Below are 20,350 nucleotides of genomic sequence, written 5' to 3'. Positions count from 1 at the left end.
CCCCCTGCCGGGACGCGGGCGCCGGGGCCCCGGGGGCGAGCGGAGTGCGGCCGCCACGGGCGCCCCCCCTCCCGGTGCCGGGCGGGGTCTGGGGCGGGGGGGCTGCGTGGCCGCGGCCCCAGGCGCGCGCGCGGGGCCTGCGCGGGGCCCGGGCTGGATCCGCGGGTCGGGGGCGGGGGGGGGGGGCTGGGGCTGGCCCCGGACCCGGACAACCCTCCCCACACTGGAGTTTGCGCCTACGCCTTGGGGACGCTCTGGGGCGCACAGATCCCGGCACTTGGCTGGGGACAGCCACGCGGGGGGCAGGTGTATAATAGAGGTCTGTGGAGAAGGGGGTGATGTGTGCGGGGGTGGGGGGGATGCGCGGGTTCAGATGCGGGTGGGACCCGAGGCTCCCCGGCCTCAGCTTGGGGCTCTGGCCCTCGGCCTGCGGGCGGTGTCCCCTGAGGCCCCCTCCTAGGCCCTGGGGACCAGGGATGGGGGGGAAGGAAAGGGTGGTGGGAATGATGAAGGGGTGCCACGTCGGGGCTGAGGGTCTCAGCTCCCTAGCAGGCTGCACAAAGCTGCCCACCAGCCACCCTGCTAACCCGTCCATCCTTCCTGCACCCCCCCCCCCGGGTGACCTGGGCTGACCCCTGAAGATTGTGGGGGTCAGAAGTCAAGGTTGGCCTTTGTTCATGCTGTTTTCCCCCTGGTGTCTGCACTTCCTCTCCTGGGTTCTCTGGGTGCAGGTTAGGGTTGGCTTTTGTGGAGGGACCCCTTTAACTTCTGCCCATCCCATCACAGGTCAAGCCCCCCCCCCCGCCCCCTCCACCCCGCACCCCCGAGTGGGCGTGGCCACGCAGAACGCATCACCGGGGTTCCGTTCTCAGGCCAGGGATTTTGTTTTTCTTTTTGCAAGGTTCCTTGTGGAATTCTAGGCGGATATTGGTTTCTACTCCTTCCTGCCTTGCTCAGTTCGGTTTCATGGCCTTTCCTGGTCCTGCACCCAAAGAACCGATCACAAGAGGGACGGGGGTGGGGCGGGGGGGGGGGGAGGACAGCACCCGTTCTTTAGGATCTAAGCTTGGAATCAGGCAGGACTGGGAATCAGAATATGGAGAAAGGAGAAATTTAGAAGCAAAATCTTCCGTGTATAGCTCACAGCCAGGCCTGGGCTGGGGGTGAGGGCTGGGGAGAGGAGTGTGCATAAGTGTGAGTGCGTGTGTTTGTGTGTGTTGAGAAAGAGGCAAACACTGAGAACTATTTCCTCTCCTCCCTAACCCCCCCTCCCCACCAAACCATGACAGGCAGTCCTCCCTTTTCCTCCCTCTCAGAATTAATGTCCCTTTGTAATCACAACTAAAGATCCCAGATGAATCTGCGCAGAAGGGAGGAATGCGATTTTGCAATCCCGAGTCCTAATTATAGGGGGAAATTGTTACCTAACAAAAAGAAAGGAAAAGAAACTGCATTGTGCTGAATCTACTCTTGGCGACTGGAGTCCAGGTCTCTGCATTCTGATCAGAGCATCGCTGTGGAAAATGTGCTTTGCGAGTTTCTTAAAACTGCCCAACTCTGATGCAAATTCACATCAAGATGATGGGATTTGGGTGAGCCCTGAATGGGCCCCTTCTATCAGTTCTTTGGGGCTGACTTTGGGACACACACACAAAGCTTTCAAGTTTAAACAATAGAAAGTGTCACGATGGCATCAAACCTAGTGCAGTGATCAGATAAATGTTGGTATAACACATCGGACTGCTCCATATAATCACCCACTGCTATATTTATAAATGCCCTCCCCCCCCAAATTAAGATGCTATCAATTTTTTTTCCAGAGCTTTCTGTTTGGGCTGAGGACCCCAAAATAGTTCTCCAAAAGAAACTCCATGTGTGCATATTTTTAGAGGCATGGACAGCCAAGATACTTGTTTGCACCTGGCTCTGTGAAGATTGGCTCTGACTCAGGCCCCTGATGAAGTGGAGTTAACTAGAGTTACTTATTCCTGGGACTCCTGCCTCCCAAGGCCCTTCTTTCTCTGACTTTTCTCCTTCATAAGGACCTGTAAAAGGTTTAGGGAACAGAGGCAGAGATTTTCCCATGCCTTGGTGTAGGAAATTTTTTTTTTAAATTATTATTATTACCATTAGCAAGAGTGGTGTTTTTTGTTCCTCTCTGAAGGGTAAAGATGCTCCCAAATTGTGTGTCAGAACTAAATTTCTTTATGCCCCGACAATCATGAGACAGCCTGAAATTCTCTTACCCTACCCCTTACCTATGAGAGAGAGAGAGAGAGAGAGAGAGAGAGAGAGAGAGAGAGAGAGAGAGAGAAAAGAAGTCAGATACAGCAGGGTCTGTTCAGGGGCAGAGAGGAGTATAACAATGTCAGGAGGTAATTCCCTCTTTCTGGGATTTCATATCTGGATTTTGAAGATGTATATAAAAACTGAGGAAAAATTAGTATGGGAAGGTAAATTAAGGCTCTTCTACTTAAAAAAAAAAAAAAGAAAAAGAAGAAAATAAAGCAAACAAGTCCTGATTCGGATGGATGTACCCTGGACTACCACGAAGTAAACACCCAACAGAAACAAATAAAATAACTCCAAATCTTTCAGCATTTCTTATCATGATGAGAAAAGTGTGGACCTACTTCCCATTATTTAATCATCATGCTACGCAATAATCCAGAAGGGTGAAAATCATATACTGTAGGGAAAACTTCCCTAACCTACCCCCCTCCAAAAAAACCAACAAAAACATGACATTTCTTGCAAGAAAGAAGCTGCATTTTTTTCAACTTTAAAATAACAGTGAATTGCAGTGGAAAGCCTTGTTAATCAGCAGTGCAAAGCCAGAGAAGCTGACTTCCTGCCCCTTTTGCGGGAGGCGTAGGCAAGTGCTAGGGCCTCAGAGCCAGAGTGTGTGTTTTTCTGGCACCCAAATCAGATCAGCTGGCTAAAGGTTGTTCCTCAAATATTGTCATCTCCCATTCTACCTCAGTTAGTCTTTAACTACCAGTAGCCTTTAAAAAAAAATCAGAGTTACCCCTGTTGCAACGAGATTTTTAAATATATTGATTGGTCCAGTATACTGATCAGGTATTTAATCAAGCCAAGAGTATGGAAAATGGAAACAAGTTGGGATAACTAAAACAAAGCAAAGAAGCAAATGCACATACTCAGGAACCTCAGAATGTATCATAAGCAACTCGGTTACTGAGAGGTGGAAAGGCCTGCACTGTGGCTACCAAGACAGCTGCGGGTCCGTGTTCATGGGGGTGGCCACCATTTGCCCTCTGCTTGTGCTTTTAGCTTTAAGGCTGGTGGTTTGGCAAGGGGAGGTCCAACTTAAGCATTCAGAATTCATGTTACCAAATGAAAATGATCGGGGTAAAGATATAAGATCAGTGCATGGGCACTGTGCATTCAGCAATAAATAGAACATTTCCCATCAGGCCATTAGTGTGAAAAGGGGGCTCTGGAGGGTTCTGCAAGGAGACAGTGTGTAAGTGACATCTAAGGAGAGGAGTTATCTTCTGGGCTGAGTTAAGACTTCTCTGCCTATGTGATGTCAATGTATTAATGTGTCATATATATTGTATTATAAATACATACCACGGCTGGGAACGTGGCTTGGTGGTAGAGTGCTTGCCTAGCATGCATGAAGCCCTGGCTTCCATTCCTCAGCACCACATAAGCAGAAAAAGCCAGAAGCCGAGCTGTGGCTCAAGTTGTAGAGCGTTAGCCTTGACCAAAAAGAAGCTCAGGGCCAATGCCCAGGCCCTGAGTTCAAGCCCCAGCACTGGCAATAAGTAAAATAATAATAATAATAAATCTCACATTGTTTTGGGAAAACAAAGCATGGGAAAAACCCAAAAAATTAAAAGGAGGCCATTTTTTTTGGAGCCTCAGTGACTAGAGAGAAAAGGAGGGGGGGGGCGGGTTAGGTAACTTTGTGTTTTGTGGCATATATTGTTTTCATTTACAATTTTATCTGATAAGTGACATGTTTGACCTCACAGAAATAGCACCATCTAAAAAACTGGAGTGTCCCGCCCTGTGAAAGCTCACACTGCTGGTGGCATCTGTCTCGGGAAAGGACTTGACTTGTTCTTGTTGTTCATAAAGTTCTCAGCCAAAAAGAAACAATAGAGCATGAAAATGTACTGTTTAGAATGTTCAGGTCTATACATACATGCTTTCAAAGTGCTAGCTCTTACCTTTAGGGAACTTTGATTTCTTTAATATGTACATATAAAATAATATATACATATCTAATTTGTAATTTCAGTGATTTTTAAAAGCAGTATTCTAGACTGAAAACTAACACCTGTTTGCTTATGTGCATCGTACATTCAAAAGCATGTACATACTTTTTTATGGATCCATATGGAAAGAGTCTACTAATTAGTAGGAGGTTAGACATTTAATATCCCCCTCTGACACCATAATTTCTTTCTGTAAAAAAATCAAGACTCAATGGAAATCAAGTTGGTCTCTCAGACTACAAATAATAATGATGAGATAATAATAATAATTCATACTATTTTTAATGTGTGGCTGTCACATAAATTTCATTTGGGGGACACATTTGTAAGTAGAAATGTCCGGGACTTCGAAAATGTGCTGTTTCCAGGGGTGGTTCCAGCTTGCGAGTGGGCTCAGTTCTGTAATTGGAATGAAAGGAATTTTAACACTACTTCCACAAAGACTCAAAGCAGCCGAACTCAGGGGCAGGGGTGCAGGGGTTAGAGTTCCTTATACGATTTTTTCTTGAATTTTAGAAACATATTTGGAAGGATGGGTGCCTGCACTGCATGCAATTCTTTGCAAAAACAAATGTACAATAAAAAAAGTGTGCCTGCCACAATCTTCCCAAGTTTTTAGTAATTATTCCCGAAAAAATCATTTTGCTAGAAGTTACCTTTTTCTTAAAGCCACTATAACCCAGGCTATATTTAAAAACAACAAAAAACCTCACAAAAAATCAGGCTACTCTGCTTTATTTCGTAATATCTGGGGGTCCAAACTGGCATATTCTAATCTTGTGGATTTATTATTCACGGGCTGTTTAATTACTGTGTCACTGTATTTTTCCTCCAATTCAAGTTTTTGCAATAACGGTATCTTCAATGTCACTCGGGTTTGGGCTTTGAGATGCTTGCCTAAAATCATTGTGGGAGGCTGAGCTTCCTGTAAAAGTGGTGGTCCTATTTCTATGGCTTCAGAAGGCAGGTATGTCTCTTATCTCTCTCTCAGCTGTGATCAGAGAATAAAATAAAAACAAACCAAATCTCTGAAGCCTGGGATAGCTAACTCCAGCAAAGAAGAGTAGGTTTGCTAGTAAGATTTTTTTTTTTTCTTGGTAAAGTGGAACTAAGTGTGGATCCCGAACCCCATCTAGTCTGGCACATAAAGGAAGGTGAAAATGTAAAGGTTAAGTGTTGTGTCTTCATGCTCCGTGAAAGGGGACAGGAAGGCCAGCGATAAACTGTCCAGAGCTCACCAGTGCCAAGCACAACCTGTTTTCTTCAAAATAAGGCCTTCCTTCGTTTAGTTACAATATTATCTTTTTTTTTCCCCCTCAAGAATCGAAAAGAAAATAAAACAAAAAGTCATCATGTTTGGCTATATTTTCAAAACAGTGCTGGCTTTGTCTAAAATTCTATTAGCCTCTAGGAGAAGCAGATGAAGTGCTTAGACATGCATTTGTAACATTAGTTGCTATGAATTTGTGTCCATTTCAAGTAGGTCAATGCTTAGGAGTGGTGGTGAAGGTAGTTGAAACCTTTCCAAAAAGATCTACAAGTTAGCACCTATCCAAAGCCAATGTGGGGGTACAAACCAGTAAATCAAAAAGCACTGCCTTCATTCCCCGAAAACATTATTTTCTGTTTATATCTTGGAGACTAGTGTGACCTGCACTCATGACCAGCTTGTCTTAAGTGAGAGAGAGAGAGAGAGAGAGAGAGAGAGAGAGAGAGAGAGAGAGAGAGAGAGAGAGAGAGAGAGAGAGAGAGAGAGTTCACTGAGTATAGTCAGTGAAGGCCAGATATGAGAACTCAAGAATTAAGCAGGAAAAAAAAGGACAGGTTTTTCTTTTTCCTACGAAACACAAACGACCTGCAAAGTTAAAAGAAAAAAAAAATTAAAAAGCAAAACAAAACAAACAACTTTGATTTGTCCCAAAGTGTTTATATACAGTCTTGTCAGGCCTTGCTAACAAGAAAATCATGGTATGTAAAGGAAGAAAGAAAAATAATCAATTATAACCAAAAGGCAAAAATGGTTTATCTTTATCATTAAGTACATGTGTGGCCTAAGCCATGTTGGGTGGGTCTCATTGGTGGGTTAGTCTTTCTCTGCGTGGGTCAGAGAACTTAAGGATCATGATTAGAAAGTCCAGCTCAACTGTTTTATTTTTGTTTTGTTTTATTTTGTTTTTCACTTTTCACAAAAGTCCAATGATAGCCCAACTCATTTGAAAACTGGAAAACTTTGGGGAGGAAAAAAAAATAGTTGAGAGGTGATAATTTTACATCTCTATTAAATATTACTAATTACAATATGGAGCCAGACTCCTCCGTGCACAAAACAGCCTATAATTTCACCCTGAATTATTGCCTTCCTACTCCTCCATTAATCATTCCTCTGGAGAAAAAGAGAATTCCATGCAGTTGTTGGGCCCAGTTAAACTGTACGCTAAGAAATTGAGTACGGATTCAAAAAAAAAAATGCAGTTTATTATGGTAGATTATTCTTTTTTTTTCTTGATATAACCAGAATTGAAAATGAAAGAAAAGCACATAGGAACATCACGCATCGTTAGTTAGTAACTCAAGATAGAAAACAATTTTGCACAGCAAAATATGAAAAAAAGGAAAAAATAACTGACAAGATTTTTTTATATTTATTGTGGTAAGATTTACTTTTCATTTTTTTTAAAGACAGGATGTCAGTCCCTGAAAATAACATTTACTGATTATTGCCTTTAAAACTGTGGATTTTTTTTAAGTTACAGAAAATCCAGTTTTGCACCACAATACAACTGTAAAAAAAATCTGCATCATCTTAAAACTGTGCAGTAATGCCATTTTTATAACTGCATAAATTTTATTAGCGTTCTAAACAGTTTTGCGATTTTTTGTATATTATATGCTTGCAGGTTATGTCTTAGTGCAATTCAGTCCCAAATATTTTAATTTTGAAAAAAAAAACCATACATTTTTGAATGTAAAATACCCCTACAGATATAAACAGGGGTGTCTCCCCTTTTAATACTTTGGTTTTCAATACAGTCAGTGGTATAGCAAAGACTACACATACCCAACTTATATTAAAGTTGCAAGCACATGCTATATAAGCTAGTTTTTTAAACAGTCCCCCTTTGCAAACTCTAACCCCCCCTTAACATCACAACAGTAAACAATTTAGTGCATCGATCTTTTAAAAAAAATCTACAGCTACACAGACCTAACTCTTTCAAATGTATCTATAACATTCCTTTATCTGTAGCATACATTTTAACTGGGCTAACAGATTAGAAAAACTATAATTAAATTATATACTAGAAACCCATAGCATTCCACATTTGACAATGACCAAAAGCCAAAAAAAAATAATAATAATTAAAATAAACCAAAAAAAAAAAAGAATGGGGCAGATTTCTTTCTCTCTTTTTCTTTCTTGAAAAAATAAATTTTAGACTGCTTTCAGCAATAGCACAATTTAAGTCCCCCCCACCCACCGAAGTGGGACAATATATTCTTAATTAAAAGAAAGCATTCCTAAGAGTTTGTGAAATTTGTAACCCATTCTGGTATCTTTGACAAGCAATACCTTCAGTGCATTTACCCAGGGAGGCTGAAGGTTTGAGTAACAAACCAATTTGGGAGCAGATGCAAACTTTCATAGGAAGAAGGCTCTAGGGTTGCATTTTGTTGTTGTTGTTGTTTTGTTTTGTTTTTGTTCAGAACTCAAAAAAAGTCATGAGGCAGTAAAATAAAAGTATGAGTGCCATGCTCTAAGTCTTCCAATGTCCATTTCCAAGCCAAAAGGAAAAAAAAAAAGGAAAAAATAATTATACCATACATGTCCAGCATGCAGGCTTTTTTTTTTTATTAATATAATGTCTCTTTTCCATAAAGTCTTTGAAACAGTTACAGTTCATTGTTGCTAAGACAAAGTAGCAAGCATAATAATATGTGAGATGACAATGAGTTTTTGATGGCAGACTAAACTCTCAGATTTGGCTTCCGAGGGCCAAACTCCACCAATCACACCCAGAAGGTTGATGAAGGCTTGATTGTGGCAGGTTCACAAGGGTTTTTTTTTTCCCCCTCTACTTTAGCATGACAATGCTAGTTAAAAAAAAAAAATACCTCATGGAACTCAGCCTGCTGCAAGTCTATAACTTTTCACATTTTTTTTTTTCTTTTGAAAGCTCAATCTCACATGAAGACCTCAGGAAGAGGAGGAGAAGAAGAGAAGAAAAAAAAACAAAACCCCAAACTTTGCTTTTTCTTTCTTTTATCTTGGAGGAAGGTGGGAGGATGAAGGTGGAAAAAGCTGGGCCACACAGCAAGCTCCAAAAAAGTAAAATGAAAGGGGGGGGGTGTGGTGGTGGGGGGGAAATCCAAACAGAATCACACACACACACACACACACACACACACACACAGAGAGAGAAAGAGAAAAAAATAATGGACATCCGCTCATGAACTGAAAAAGCAGGGGGGGGGGGGGAAGGATGCAAATAACGCCGGTTTTCAAAAGCCAGCAATGTTTCCCCCATGAAGAATTCTGCTGAGATCTGTGACCACTGTTGCCAGTCCGGTGTGGTGGGGAGTGTGTGTGTGTGTGTGTGTGTGTGAAAACAAGAAAAACAAAAACAACCCCCCCCCCCCCAAAAAAAGCAAGCTAGCAAGTAAAGTGATGGGGGTCATTTCAGCTGGGCCATCCATGAGCCAGACCCCCCTCCCCTCCCCACCTTCCAACAGCAGCCCCGGCCGGCCGGCCGACAGCCACCACCGCCAGCCACCGCAGACGGGGAGGGGGGAGGGGGGGTCCGGGTGTGTGTGTGTGTGCGCGCGTGAGTGTGTGTGCGTGCGCACACGCGTGTGTGCGCGCCTGGGTGAGCGCGCGCGCGCGCGTGCGTCCAGGAGCCGGGGGGTGGGTGGGGGTGGGGGTGGGGGTGGGGGGGAGGGCAGGGCGATCTCGGCAGAGGAGCAGGGGGGCGAGGGGGGGTGGGGGGCGAGCCCGCGGCGGGCCGGGCCGGGCCGGGCCGGGCCGGGCCCCCGCGGTGGCGGGCGGGCGGGCGGGCGGGCGAGCCGGGTCGGGTCGCGTGTGTCAAGACTCACATGAAAAACTCGGGAGAGGACGGGTTGTCGCTGCTGGAGCCGTTTTCTCGGAAGCCGCTGCTCACCAACTTCTCGTATTTCTCCTTGTACGCGTCCCTCTCCCGCACCAGCCTGGAGATCTCCTGCTTGAGGTGGTCGACCTGCTGCAGCAGCTGGTTCTTCTCCGACTCCAGGACGTGTCTCTGCTGCACCCTCTTGAAGCGGCAGGACTGGGCATAGCCGCGGTTTTTCAGGGTCCGCCTCTTCTGCTTGAGCCGGATCACCTCCTCCTTGCTGACCCCGCGCAGCTGCCGGTTCAGCTCGCGCACGGACATGGTCACCAGCTGCTCGTCGGAGAAGCGGTCGTCGAAGTGCAGGCCGCCGCCGGCCGCGGCGTGGTGCGGGTGCAGGGCGCCCCCCGCCCCCGCCGCGCCCCCGCCGCCGCCGCCGCCTCCGCCTCCTCCTCCTCCTCCGCCGCCGCCGCCGCCGCCGCCGCCCCCGGCGCTGCCCGGGGCCCCGCCGCCGCCGCCGCCCGCGCCGGAGGCGGACGCGCCGCCCGTCGCCGCGGCGCCCGGCGCGCCGGCCGTCGGGTGGTGGTGGTGGTGGTGGTGGTGGGCGGCCGGGTGGTGGTGGTGGTGGTGGTAGTGCGGGCCCGCGCCGCTCTGCGCGGCGGCCGCGGCGATCACGGCGGACACCACGGCGGCGGCGGGGCCCATCTCCTCGCCGCCGCCGCCCAGCGCGGCGCCCGCGCCGGCCGCCGCTCCTCCTCCGGCCGCCGCCGCCGCCGCCAGCTGCTGCGCCCCGCGCGCGTAGCCATCGAAGCCGCCCTGGAGCTGGTGGCTGTTGCTGATGAGCGCCTCGACCGCGTCCTCGGGGCTGAAGCCCAGCGCCTCGGGGTTGAGCTGCTGCGGGTAGCCGGTCATCCAGTAGTAGTCTTCCAGGTGCGCCTTCTGCTCGCTGCCCGAGCCCGGGCTGGGCGCCGAGAAGCTGGGGGAAGGGGGCACGGAGCTGCAGGGCGTGCTCATGGGGGTGGACGACAGCGAGCCCCCGGCGATCAGACGGCCGCACTGGCTGATGATGCGGTCGGTCTCCACCGGCTCCTTTTTCACTTCAAACTTCATCAGATCGAAGTCATTAACATATTCCATGGCCAGGGGACTGGTGGGCAGGTCGGAGTTGCTCATCGCCAGTTCCGAGGCCATTCTCCTGCCGCCGCCGCCGCCGCCGCCGCCGCCGCCGCTCCCGCCGCTCCCGCCGCCGCCGCCGCCGCCGCCGCCGCCGCTCCTCCAGATGGGCTGCAGGAGAGGGGCCAGCGGGCTGGGCTGGGTGGCCAGCGGGTGAGCCAGCTTGCCGGGCGGGCTGGGGCGCTTCTAAGCTCGCGCGGGCGATGGCCGGCCCGAGACCTCGGAGCGCGCGCACACACCCCCCCTCCCCGCCCTGCCCGCGCCCCCCGCGCCCGCCCTCCCTCCCCCCGGCTCACGCCAATGTGCTGGCTCGCTCGCCCCGGCCCCTCCTCGCTCGCTCGCTCGCTCGCTCGCTCGCTCGCTCGTTCGTTCGTTCGCTCGCCGGCCTCCGTGCGCGCCCAGCCGGTGGCGGCGGCGGCGGTGGCGGCGGCGGCGGCGGTGCCGGCAGGGACGGCGGCGGCGGCGGCGGCGGCGGCTTCAGGCTCGGGAACGCGGTCCTCGGCGGGCTGCGGCGGCGAAGCCGGAGGAGCCCGGCCCGGGAACGCGGCGTCCCCCGCTCGCCGGCCGGGCTGCAGGCGGGGCGCGCGCGGCGGCCACTTGGGGCTGGAGGCGCGGCGGGGCGGCTGTCCGGGCGGCGCGGGCCTTGGCACCGGGGAGTTAACACTTCATGCTGCTCGCTCGCCTCCTCTTCGGCTCAATTCCACCCCCCGCTCTCTCTCTCTCTCTCTCTCTCTCTCTCGGTGTGCAAAGTACAAGACGGAGAGAGGCCGGCTGGAGAACGGGTTGGCGGGGGGGACTGGAGTTCTTTCTTGCCTTTTTTTTTTTGTTTTTGTTTTAAAGCAAAATAGCAAAGTCCCGTGGCCAGGCGAGGTTGGAGCGCGAGAGGGGACGGGGGAGGCCCGGCCGACGAGCAGCCGGAGCTACGGCCGCGCCAAGATGAAAAAAGATTTTGAAGCCTCTGATCCAGCAAGAAGAGTTTAAAGCAATTGCTGAGTTTTATAGCGCCCGTGACGTCAGGCCCCGGTGGGAAATTGACTGGCACTCTCGGCCAATGGGAGGAGGCGAGCGCGGCCGCGATTAGCATAATAGTATAGAAACAAGGAAACTTTTCCGAGCTGTCAATCAGCGCCCAATCAGCTGACTGTCAGCTGGGACGGGCCGGCTTAACCCTTCGGGCGCCGCGGCTCTCTCCCCCCCACCCCCCCCACCCCCTTCCTCGGACGCCCGGGAGGGAGCCAGGCCCTGCGCAAAGTTTGGTGCCAGAGAAGGAGTTTCGCAGAGGGCCGGCGGGCTGCCTGCCCTCCGGGTGGACTCGGGGGAGACAGTTTGCTTTGCCTGGGAGCGCGAGGGAGGCCTGCCTTCCGGAGCAACCCCCCCCCCCCGCCCGCCCCCCCGGACCACCCCACTTCCAGCTCGCCGGCCACTGGCTCTGCAGGGACGGGCTCGACCCCCGCCCCCTCCTCTCCCCTGTGTGTCCTCCCCCCCCCCCCCCCACACACACACCCGGGAACTGTGGATTCGCTTTGCAGCCTGGCCCTTCTCGTCGTCCCCGGGATCTTTTTTCTTCCCCTCTGTGAATTTGGTGCGGTTCAAACTTGGCCCAACTCTTTGTCCCTCTTCCGGATGCGGAGCGCGGGGAGGATGCGCGGGGACCGGGGACCGGGGACCGGGGATCGGGGACCGGGCGGTGCGCGGGTCTCAGCCCCGCGCTGCCGGTCTGCCGGGGCGGAATGGAGTCCGCAGGGAGGAAAGCCCACTTTATCACCCTTGTAAAAAGGAAGTGAAATAAGTTGTCCGAGGCCGTTTGGCGCCGGGACTGAGCTGTCCCCCGGCGGCGTCCGTGCCTTTGCGGGCAGCGCGCGCCCGCCCGAGAGCGAGCTCCGTTCCCGGGAAGCTCCCAGCCGCCCTCGGGTCCCCGACTCCGGCTGGAGTTTGGTCTTTGCAATCTCTCAGTGTTTGCAATCCCGCCGCTCCACCCCCCCCTCCTCACACACGCGCACACACACGCGCGCACACACACGCGTCCCCCGGGGAAATCAAGGCCCCTGTTTATCAGGGGTCCCGCGCGCCCTTTGCACTTTTACGATTCGCTTAAATTTCTCGGACTTGATCGCCACCGCAGGGGAACAAACATGGAGAGAGAAAACAATGCCCCAGGCCCCAGGAGCTCCCTGGTAAGGGTTAAATTTTAAACCGTTTCACCCCCCCCCTCCACCCTCCCCCCCTCGCCTTGCTCTCCTCTCCCTGGCCCGGAAACCCAGAGTTGGGGTGGGGCTCTTCCCCCCCCCCCCCACTTCTGGGTTACAAAAGCCAATAACGAGTTCAATCTTCTAAATCGCTTCTTGGAACGCGGTGCAAAAAATAAAAAATAAAATAAAATAAAATAGATGAGGGGGTAAAGAGAAAAAAGAAAAAAGAAAAAGAAAGACCGGGAAGGGGAAAAGCCAAGGGAAGACACCGATGGCTCTCTTCTACGACGTGAAAGCGGTGGAGCCCAGATTTGGGAGCCGAGCGAGACTGCGGGGAGTCGACCCCGCCGCGCCCGAGACCCAGCCCACCTGCTAGCAAGTCGGACCCGCCGACCCCTCCAGCTAAGGAAGGGCATTTCTTAGTGTGCATCTTCTTTATTTTAACTTTCATGGGCAGGGGAGGCGTTTGGTAGGAAGGTGCACTCAGACCAGAACAAGAAATAAAAACCTCCCGCACGCAGAAGGACCGGAGAAGTGTGCAAACTATTGTTGGACCCAGTTGGTTTCTGCCTCAACAGCGCCACCTTTCGGCAAAGGTCAGTGGCAATGGATCGGTGGTGGCCGTGCCCAGCGGCCCAGGTTCTCAGAGCGGGAGGAGAGAAGCGAAGCGGTGCGGAAAGTTGGGCACTTGGACCCCAGTGGGAGAACCCGACCTTGTAGCCCAGGGGACAGAGGGAGCCTTAGCAGATGCAGGAGTGCTTGCTCTCCCGCCTCCCCCCTCCTTTTTAAAAAAAATTGTCCACAGAGTCGTGGCCAGGGGATGCAGAAACTTTGGGGAGATCATCCGAGCCTAGATCCCATTCTACCAAGCAGACCCCACATCACAGGGACACCCCCCTTCCACCCCACCAAACTCTCCAAAGCCTCAGGGTGGATTTTCCACCATGCTTCCTGTGCCTATCAGTGGAATTAAAGTTACTTGGAATTCAGTGATAAAGGAGATGCCTCCTCCAGTAAGATGAAGTGCGGTGCTATAAACTTGTTTATCTGAGAGGCCATTCTCTGAAAACCTGACTTCTGACACTTAGTCATATATTAAGCCAGCTCCTTGAACATTGGTCCTCCTCAGCCAGTGAGACCGTATTCAGAACGAGTCCATAGTGTCTCTCACCGGTGGATGTCGTACACTAGGGGAGACCTAGGGTCATTTCTCTGATCCTGGCAGTCTAAGGGTTTGGCAAACCCAGATATCCCTCACTGGGAGACTCCCCAAAAGATTGGTAGGGACATTTTAATCCTCTAAGGTCAGGTCTGTGGGTATTTTCTAGACAGTCAGCTGCAGCACTGAAGAGAAGTTGTTTAGAAGGGCATTTCTGGTTTTATAGAAGTACTTTGTTCAAATGAGCTGGGTTTAGTGCCAGTTTGGGGAAGAAAGTGAAGATAATGTCAATATTTATGCAACCTAAGAGACTTCCCTTGCTTTCCTCCTCTTTAACAATATTTTACCTAGTAATGAAGTTAAGGGGATTATACTTTTGTGTACAGAGGAAACCCCACTGTTCATATGACATAAACATTCTGTGGCATAGACCTGCCCACAGCAATCACTCTCGGAGAACGTCTGAAGTTTATATTTTTATGTAAAATATGAATTTGTGTGTATTTAGGGAGAATTAATTTTTGTTTGTCTGCATAAGATAATTTTTGAAGTCCTTTTGCATCACACGATGGTCAAAAGCTCAAATCAGATCCCTCCCTCTCCACGAAGTCTTTTTGGCCAGGCATTCTGAAACAAACCACTCCATTTATAAATAAACATTTCATAAACAAAATTTGCTAATGATGAAGACCATGCCATGTAGTTTCATGGCCGTGGACCTAATTGTTGCAATTATATATCATTTCTAGAAATTAAATGCCCATGTTTGGGCAGCTAACTGTGTTATTATCTGCACATTTTTTATGGTTTATTTTTGCTCATGGCTGTCAAGCTGTGGTATTTTTCTTTCTCCCATTGCAGTCTTTTATACTCTCCTCTTTTCCCTTGGGGGGGTGGGGTGGGGTGGGCAGAAGAGAGGATTGGAATTATTTTTGATGTATGTTAGTTACGAGTGTTCTCAGGCTTGCAACTTAATTCTCATTGTTGTCCCTTTTACTTTCTTATTTAGTGACTGTGGGGGTGTCTAAACATTTACAGTTCTCTGTTAATGCCATTTCTTTGATAACAATTGGGCTCTCTCATTTTAATTAGTACTCTTCAGGTTTCTGATTTTCTACAATTACAGCAGGCCCCATCTCCTTAGACTTTATTGCTTGCATTGTTTGTTTCACTTCTATTCAAGCCAATCTAATCCAAATACAATATGAGCTGTGTTTTCTTACAGCTTAATATCCCTTCACCATATATACTCTAGTAATCTCTGTAGAACAATATACAGTAATTTAGCAACCATGCATTTGTCATTATTGACCAATTCAAACCAGTAGCATTGAAGGTTCTGAAAGCAATGAGTATTTATAGAAGATTTTTGAAGGGGAGGAGAGCTGGGTTGAATCACATAGGAGGTTGCGAAACAGTCACATCAAAAACACAATTATAGTTTTGTGTCAGTACATACACAACAACTTCATGCCAAAAAAGACAAAAGGAAAGGGGAGTAAAAAAACAAAAAGCCCTGCATGTCCAAATTGCAAAGATGAAAAGCTAAAAAGAATATATATTTCTTCCTCACTGAGAATTATTGCAGTTCAAGTATATTATGTTGGACCGAGACATCTATAATCAGAAGAGAACAGAATGTATCAAGAGCAGTGTCCGAGCTCTTTGTTTATATAGGAGTTTATTTTATGGCAAAGAACTAACCGTGGTCCACTAAATTTCAGTATGAAGCCAAGTAAACGGATTTGAGAAAGAGCTCTGAAATCTAACAGGGACGAGGCATCACTGTTCTTAGGTCTAGTGTTAGACAAATCCTTTTACCAGTCTTCAGTTAGCAGGGTAAGTAAATCACAAATCACTGTTAGCAGATTCATGGAAGAAAATTAATAGAATCAGATGAGATAATCTGATAAGGGGGAAATTGCTGAGGAAACAGACCTGCCTTGCATTGGAGAACGAGAGACAAGAGTTTGATTACTAGGAGTAGTTATGAATAGGTGAATTATGTACTAAATAATCATCAGAGTAATTCAGCATTTATTAATTCTTTTCTCTTTAAGTGATGCACAGTGGTAAGTTAAAGCCACTCTCTCTTTGAAGACACATCTTTTATAATTTTTATTAGAGGTAATTTATTATTTGCATTACCTGTATTTACTTCGTAATTGAACATTTTGCATTCAAATTTATGTAATGCATTATGCTTGAGAATATATTTCTGCCTGATTAGCATAAATAGTCACTTACCTCATGAATTACTAACAAAGTTTATCTCAAAATATAGGGTTTTTTATTAAGTGGGACACAAACATATGTACAATAAATTCTGATTTTCCAGTGTAGTTAGAGAACAACTCACGTTTGGTTATAGGGAAGCGACGGGAAGAATGAAGAGTGTGTGTGTGGGGGGGGGGTGGATGCAAACTACAGTGAAAGAAGACTTAGAGGTTTCTTTCTATGGGTATCATTTAGTTGGGGGGTATGGGGGGCAGTGTTGCGGAAGATGCTGTGCTCTGGGTTATTTATTGGACGATTGCCACATGAAATGTGAATTCTGGAAGAAGAAAAGAAACCATAACGGATGACGGTTATGTCCATGGATGGAGAAGCCATCCCTGGAATGGAGAGGTTGGGGGGGGGGTTGTTTATTTCATTTCTGATTTGTTTATGTGTTTGTTCTTGTTTTGCAGGGTTTTCTTAGAACACAGTACACACCTTTACATGAAATACTTGCATTGCACACGACCTGTGATAAGCCGAGATGCTTATTTGGAAAGTGGGCCAGATTTCAGCCATTCTCTGGGGCCTGGCTTAATGCAAAGGACACTGGCATGGCTTGGTACAAAGGAGAGTTTGGGGGGAGTGAGCATTTGGTTTTAGGCAATAGGCAGAGATAGAAAACCGTGGGATCTACTTCCTATGCTTGCTATTCCAAGTCAACTAATTTCTATTCTTCCTCCGTCCCTCTGTCTCTCTCTTTCTCTCTTTTGCCCTTTCTTTCTGGAGGGCACAGCCAACTCCTCGGATTGTTCTTTTCCTTCAATTAGGGGCTGCTTATGTGTTGTTCTCCCATTGTGATCTTTTTTTGATCCTATTCAGAGCTTTTACCGGTGAGGGAATTTGTCTCCAAAGCATCCAACTCTTCAAAGACTTTTATTGTGGTGAACTTTTTTTTTTTTTTTTTAAGCTAGAATTAAAAAAAAAAAAAAGAAAAGGAAACCTGGTACATGAAGACTTTCTGCAGGTTATGCGTTTCAGCCACAGTAACAAGGAAATAGCTCCGGGATGGCGCTATCTCTGTGTGTACACCCCTCACCTGCCCCCGACCATGCTGTAGTTGGTACCCTGGGTTCCATGTAACATTTAGCAGCCCTTGGACCTGAGAAAGAAACTCAGTTCAAAAAATAATAGAGACCAAATGTCAATATGCCTGTGATTACTAGAGGAAGGATATTGACGCTGGTGGGTTTTGGGTTTCTGAATTTGTTTCTCTGGAGCCTGAGCAATCGGTCTCTGACAGCCATTTAATATTTTCATTGCTTTGTAGGTGTGGTTGGACTTTTCCCTCATGGGTTGTTCTTGCACCAAACACAACAAATATACCCAGCAACACCCTCGGAATCACTTCCATCCTCACAGAATGTCCCTGATCCCACGAGGAATAGAAAACTGGGTTCATACCTCCATCTCCCCCCAAATAAAAATCAAAGTCAACTTGACAAGGCCTTCGGATGGTCATTTTTTCACTTGGTCATTTTATAACAGAGATGTCTATTCTATTCTTTGTTGGAATCAACTGATTGGACAACACAGAAACAACAGGATCTCAAACAAAAGACCCGCTGGTCCCTGTCTCCCCCACAGGCCCCGGATTTGGTGTCTACTTTATGCACAATGCCGATGGAGCTGTTCCAGGCACAGGGTTCTTTAAGGCATCTTCCCTCCAGCACATATCCATGGCAATCTCAAAAACAAAGGGGGAGCCCCACTGTATTTGGTAGCTGAATTCATTTTCTGGATTCTCTTTTTGGGGTGTGTGTGTGGGGTGGGGTGGAGGGGTGGGAGGGGAGAGACTGGGAAAACATTCTGATTCCCCGGACTAGCAAGGGAAAGAAACGACTGCAATGTAGCATGGATTCTATGTGTCATCGTACCAACGCTGCCTGAAGATATTTAAAATATGTATTTTTTTAATACAAGAGTCCACAAAAGCCATAGTACCTAGGATCCACAAGATCTCAGGTGTGCCTCCCAACACACATGTGCTTGATCTCCCCCCGTGACCAGAGGCTCACTGCTTTATAGTATTTTTTTAACCTTCTACCTCGTCCATCACCTTCCCACAGTCGTCACGAACGTTTCTCGATGGTTCACCGTGCTTGTGTGCTAGCACGATGATTTAACGCACTCGTAACTGGCTACTCTGGAGGCCTCATGAGCTGAAGGGTCTTGGGGGAGTCAAACATGGACAACAGAGCCTCCCCCCCCACCCCCCACCCCTGCCTTCTGCTGCTCTTGCCAGGCACTGCCAGTGTCTTTAGCCTTTGCACACATGCTTTGGTTTCTGGTCTCCGCTGCACGGAGGGTGCGTGTCTGAGGACTCAGAGGCCCGCACGTAATCCGCGCGGCACCCCGCTCTGCCTTCTTGCACTCCAGCACGTCTGCCCTCTGCACAGACTGTGATTTCATGCGTCTCTCCAGCAGACACCTAACACCGGTGACTCACGGCGCGTGTGTGATGGAGGTGGGTTGCGGGGGGGGGGGGGGGGAAGCTTTCCTCTCACATTTCCCCCACTGTACACGTGTGTGTGTTTATGGTTTTGACCCCAAGCGTGGAAATGCACAGCACTCCCCCAGCAGACTGGGTCTCAGTCCACTCAGCCCGCTCCCTGCTTGTCTCACGCTCTCTGGCTATCGCATTTAGTCCTGACTCGTTGTAATTTGCTTCCTAGTTTGGTGCCGGTGGCAAGTGAACGAGGTGTGTTTCTTTTCAATGACCCAACCTGCCTCAGTCGGGTCCCTCATGGGGTCTGGTGGGGTGCTGCCAGGAGAGACTGCGTCTGTGAAGGGGCTCTTGCACTGGGTGCACAGAACCGTGGGAAGTGATCAGGCTTCGCTTGGAGTGGCTGAGCAGAGGCCAGGAAAGCCTGGGCCATCGCAGGAGAGCCAGCCCCTCCCACACACCCCGTAACCACATCAAGGGACCCCAGGGGATCATTCAAGACCCCAAAGGGGGAGATAAGAACTGGGAGAAAGCTAAGGAAGGGGTGACTTTGTTCAAAAAGAAAGCCCCCCTATTCTGACTTAAGAAACAGTAACCCCTCTGTACATTTCCTTTATAAAAACCATAAATAAAAAGACCCCAAATGGACATTTAAAATCGACATGACTGATCTAGTAAACTGCACTCCCCCATTTGGACACACATACACTCTCTCTCTCTCTCTCTCTCTCTCTCTCTCTCTCTCTCTCTCTCTCTCCAGTGCTGCGGGTAAAGCTCCCTGTCGAAGAGGAAAGATTACTAGAGAAGCATTCTGCATTTCACATCTGCCTTTGCCTTTGTGAACCTTTGCCCTGTCAAAATACGCAGCAATTGTCCAACGTTGAGACCTCAGAGACTCATAAAAAATAGATAAAAACCTGGAAAAACTAAGCGGGAGAGCCGTGTGTGTGTGTGTGTGTGTGTGTGTGCGCGCGCGCACGTACACGCGCGTGCATCTGTGCATGCGTATAAAAGGTATTGGAGATCAGCTCTTTTCCTCCCTGGACATTCCCCCTCCCCTTTTGTTTAGATCACCAACTTCCTTGTCATTTCCTTTTGCCAATTTTGAAGCGGGAGACTTAGATGCATCTTCTTGAATAGACAAGTTCAGTTTCAAAGGCAACTTTGAGTGCAACTTGCACCCCCCCCCCCCCCCGCACACCCCATCTCTCTTAAAGGGACTATGCAGCTTTTGCAAAAAAAAAACAAAAAAAAAACTCCCAGAGAAACTTGGGGACAAGAGCAGAAAACAGCCCTGTGAGTTATTTATGACCGGCTGCTGAGAGCTGGGCTCCAGCCTGGCCTATTCAGCAGACCCAGCTAGGGCCCCTCGGGGACCAGGAGGCCTGCCATGATGGGGACCCGCTGGGGAAGAGCCAGGGACTGTTCACTCATGGTTCATGAATTGCTGCTGACTAGAGACAGCCCAGGGGCTGCAGCAGTGAGATGCATTCTGGGGATACAGTTGCTGAGGTCAACGCTGACATCTGCTTATCCATCCTGTGTCCTCCGCGGAGCCCTTCCCTGCCTTCCCCCCAATTCATTCTCCAAGCTGCAAATGGACTGGGTTATAAGGAGCCGCTCTCAGTCAGCACTGGGGTGATTAGTGAGGAGCAGACTGTTAGGGTGGGGGGGGGACAGAGGACCACGGCGGTGCCAGGCAGCCTGGCCTGCCAGGAAACTGTGGAACCGGGTGGGCCTTGGTAGCCCAGTCAAGGACTCTCTGAGGTCAAAGC

At 49.0% G+C, this 20,350-nt stretch overlaps 1 protein-coding gene and 1 long non-coding RNA gene across 2 annotated transcripts; one reads left to right on the top strand and one right to left on the bottom strand.

The window, feature by feature from the left end:
• Positions 1-4,507: 4,507 nt before the first annotated feature.
• On the bottom strand, positions 4,508-10,819 carry Maf (MAF bZIP transcription factor). Its single transcript, XM_048355068.1, has 3 exons — positions 10,594-10,819; positions 9,342-10,560; positions 4,508-4,649 (listed from the first exon to the last, which is right to left on the bottom strand). The coding sequence occupies exons 2-3, from the start codon at positions 10,520-10,522 to the stop codon at positions 4,532-4,534; spliced, it is 1,299 nt and encodes a 432-aa protein (XP_048211025.1). The 5' UTR covers positions 10,523-10,560; positions 10,594-10,819; the 3' UTR covers positions 4,508-4,531.
• A 1,143-nt stretch (positions 10,820-11,962) lies between these two features.
• LOC125358160 lies at positions 11,963-17,555 on the top strand. Its single transcript, XR_007212274.1, has 2 exons — positions 11,963-13,289; positions 17,400-17,555. It is a non-coding gene; the product is annotated as an uncharacterized LOC125358160 (long non-coding RNA).
• The last annotated feature ends 2,795 nt before the right edge of the window (positions 17,556-20,350 follow it).

Source organism: Perognathus longimembris, chromosome 10 (genome assembly GCF_023159225.1).
Source record: "Perognathus longimembris pacificus isolate PPM17 chromosome 10, ASM2315922v1, whole genome shotgun sequence".
NCBI classification, from domain to species: Eukaryota; Metazoa; Chordata; class Mammalia; order Rodentia; family Heteromyidae; genus Perognathus; species Perognathus longimembris.
The sequence above is the reverse complement of the archived record's forward strand: the minus strand, read 5'-3'. Positions and strand labels throughout refer to the sequence as shown.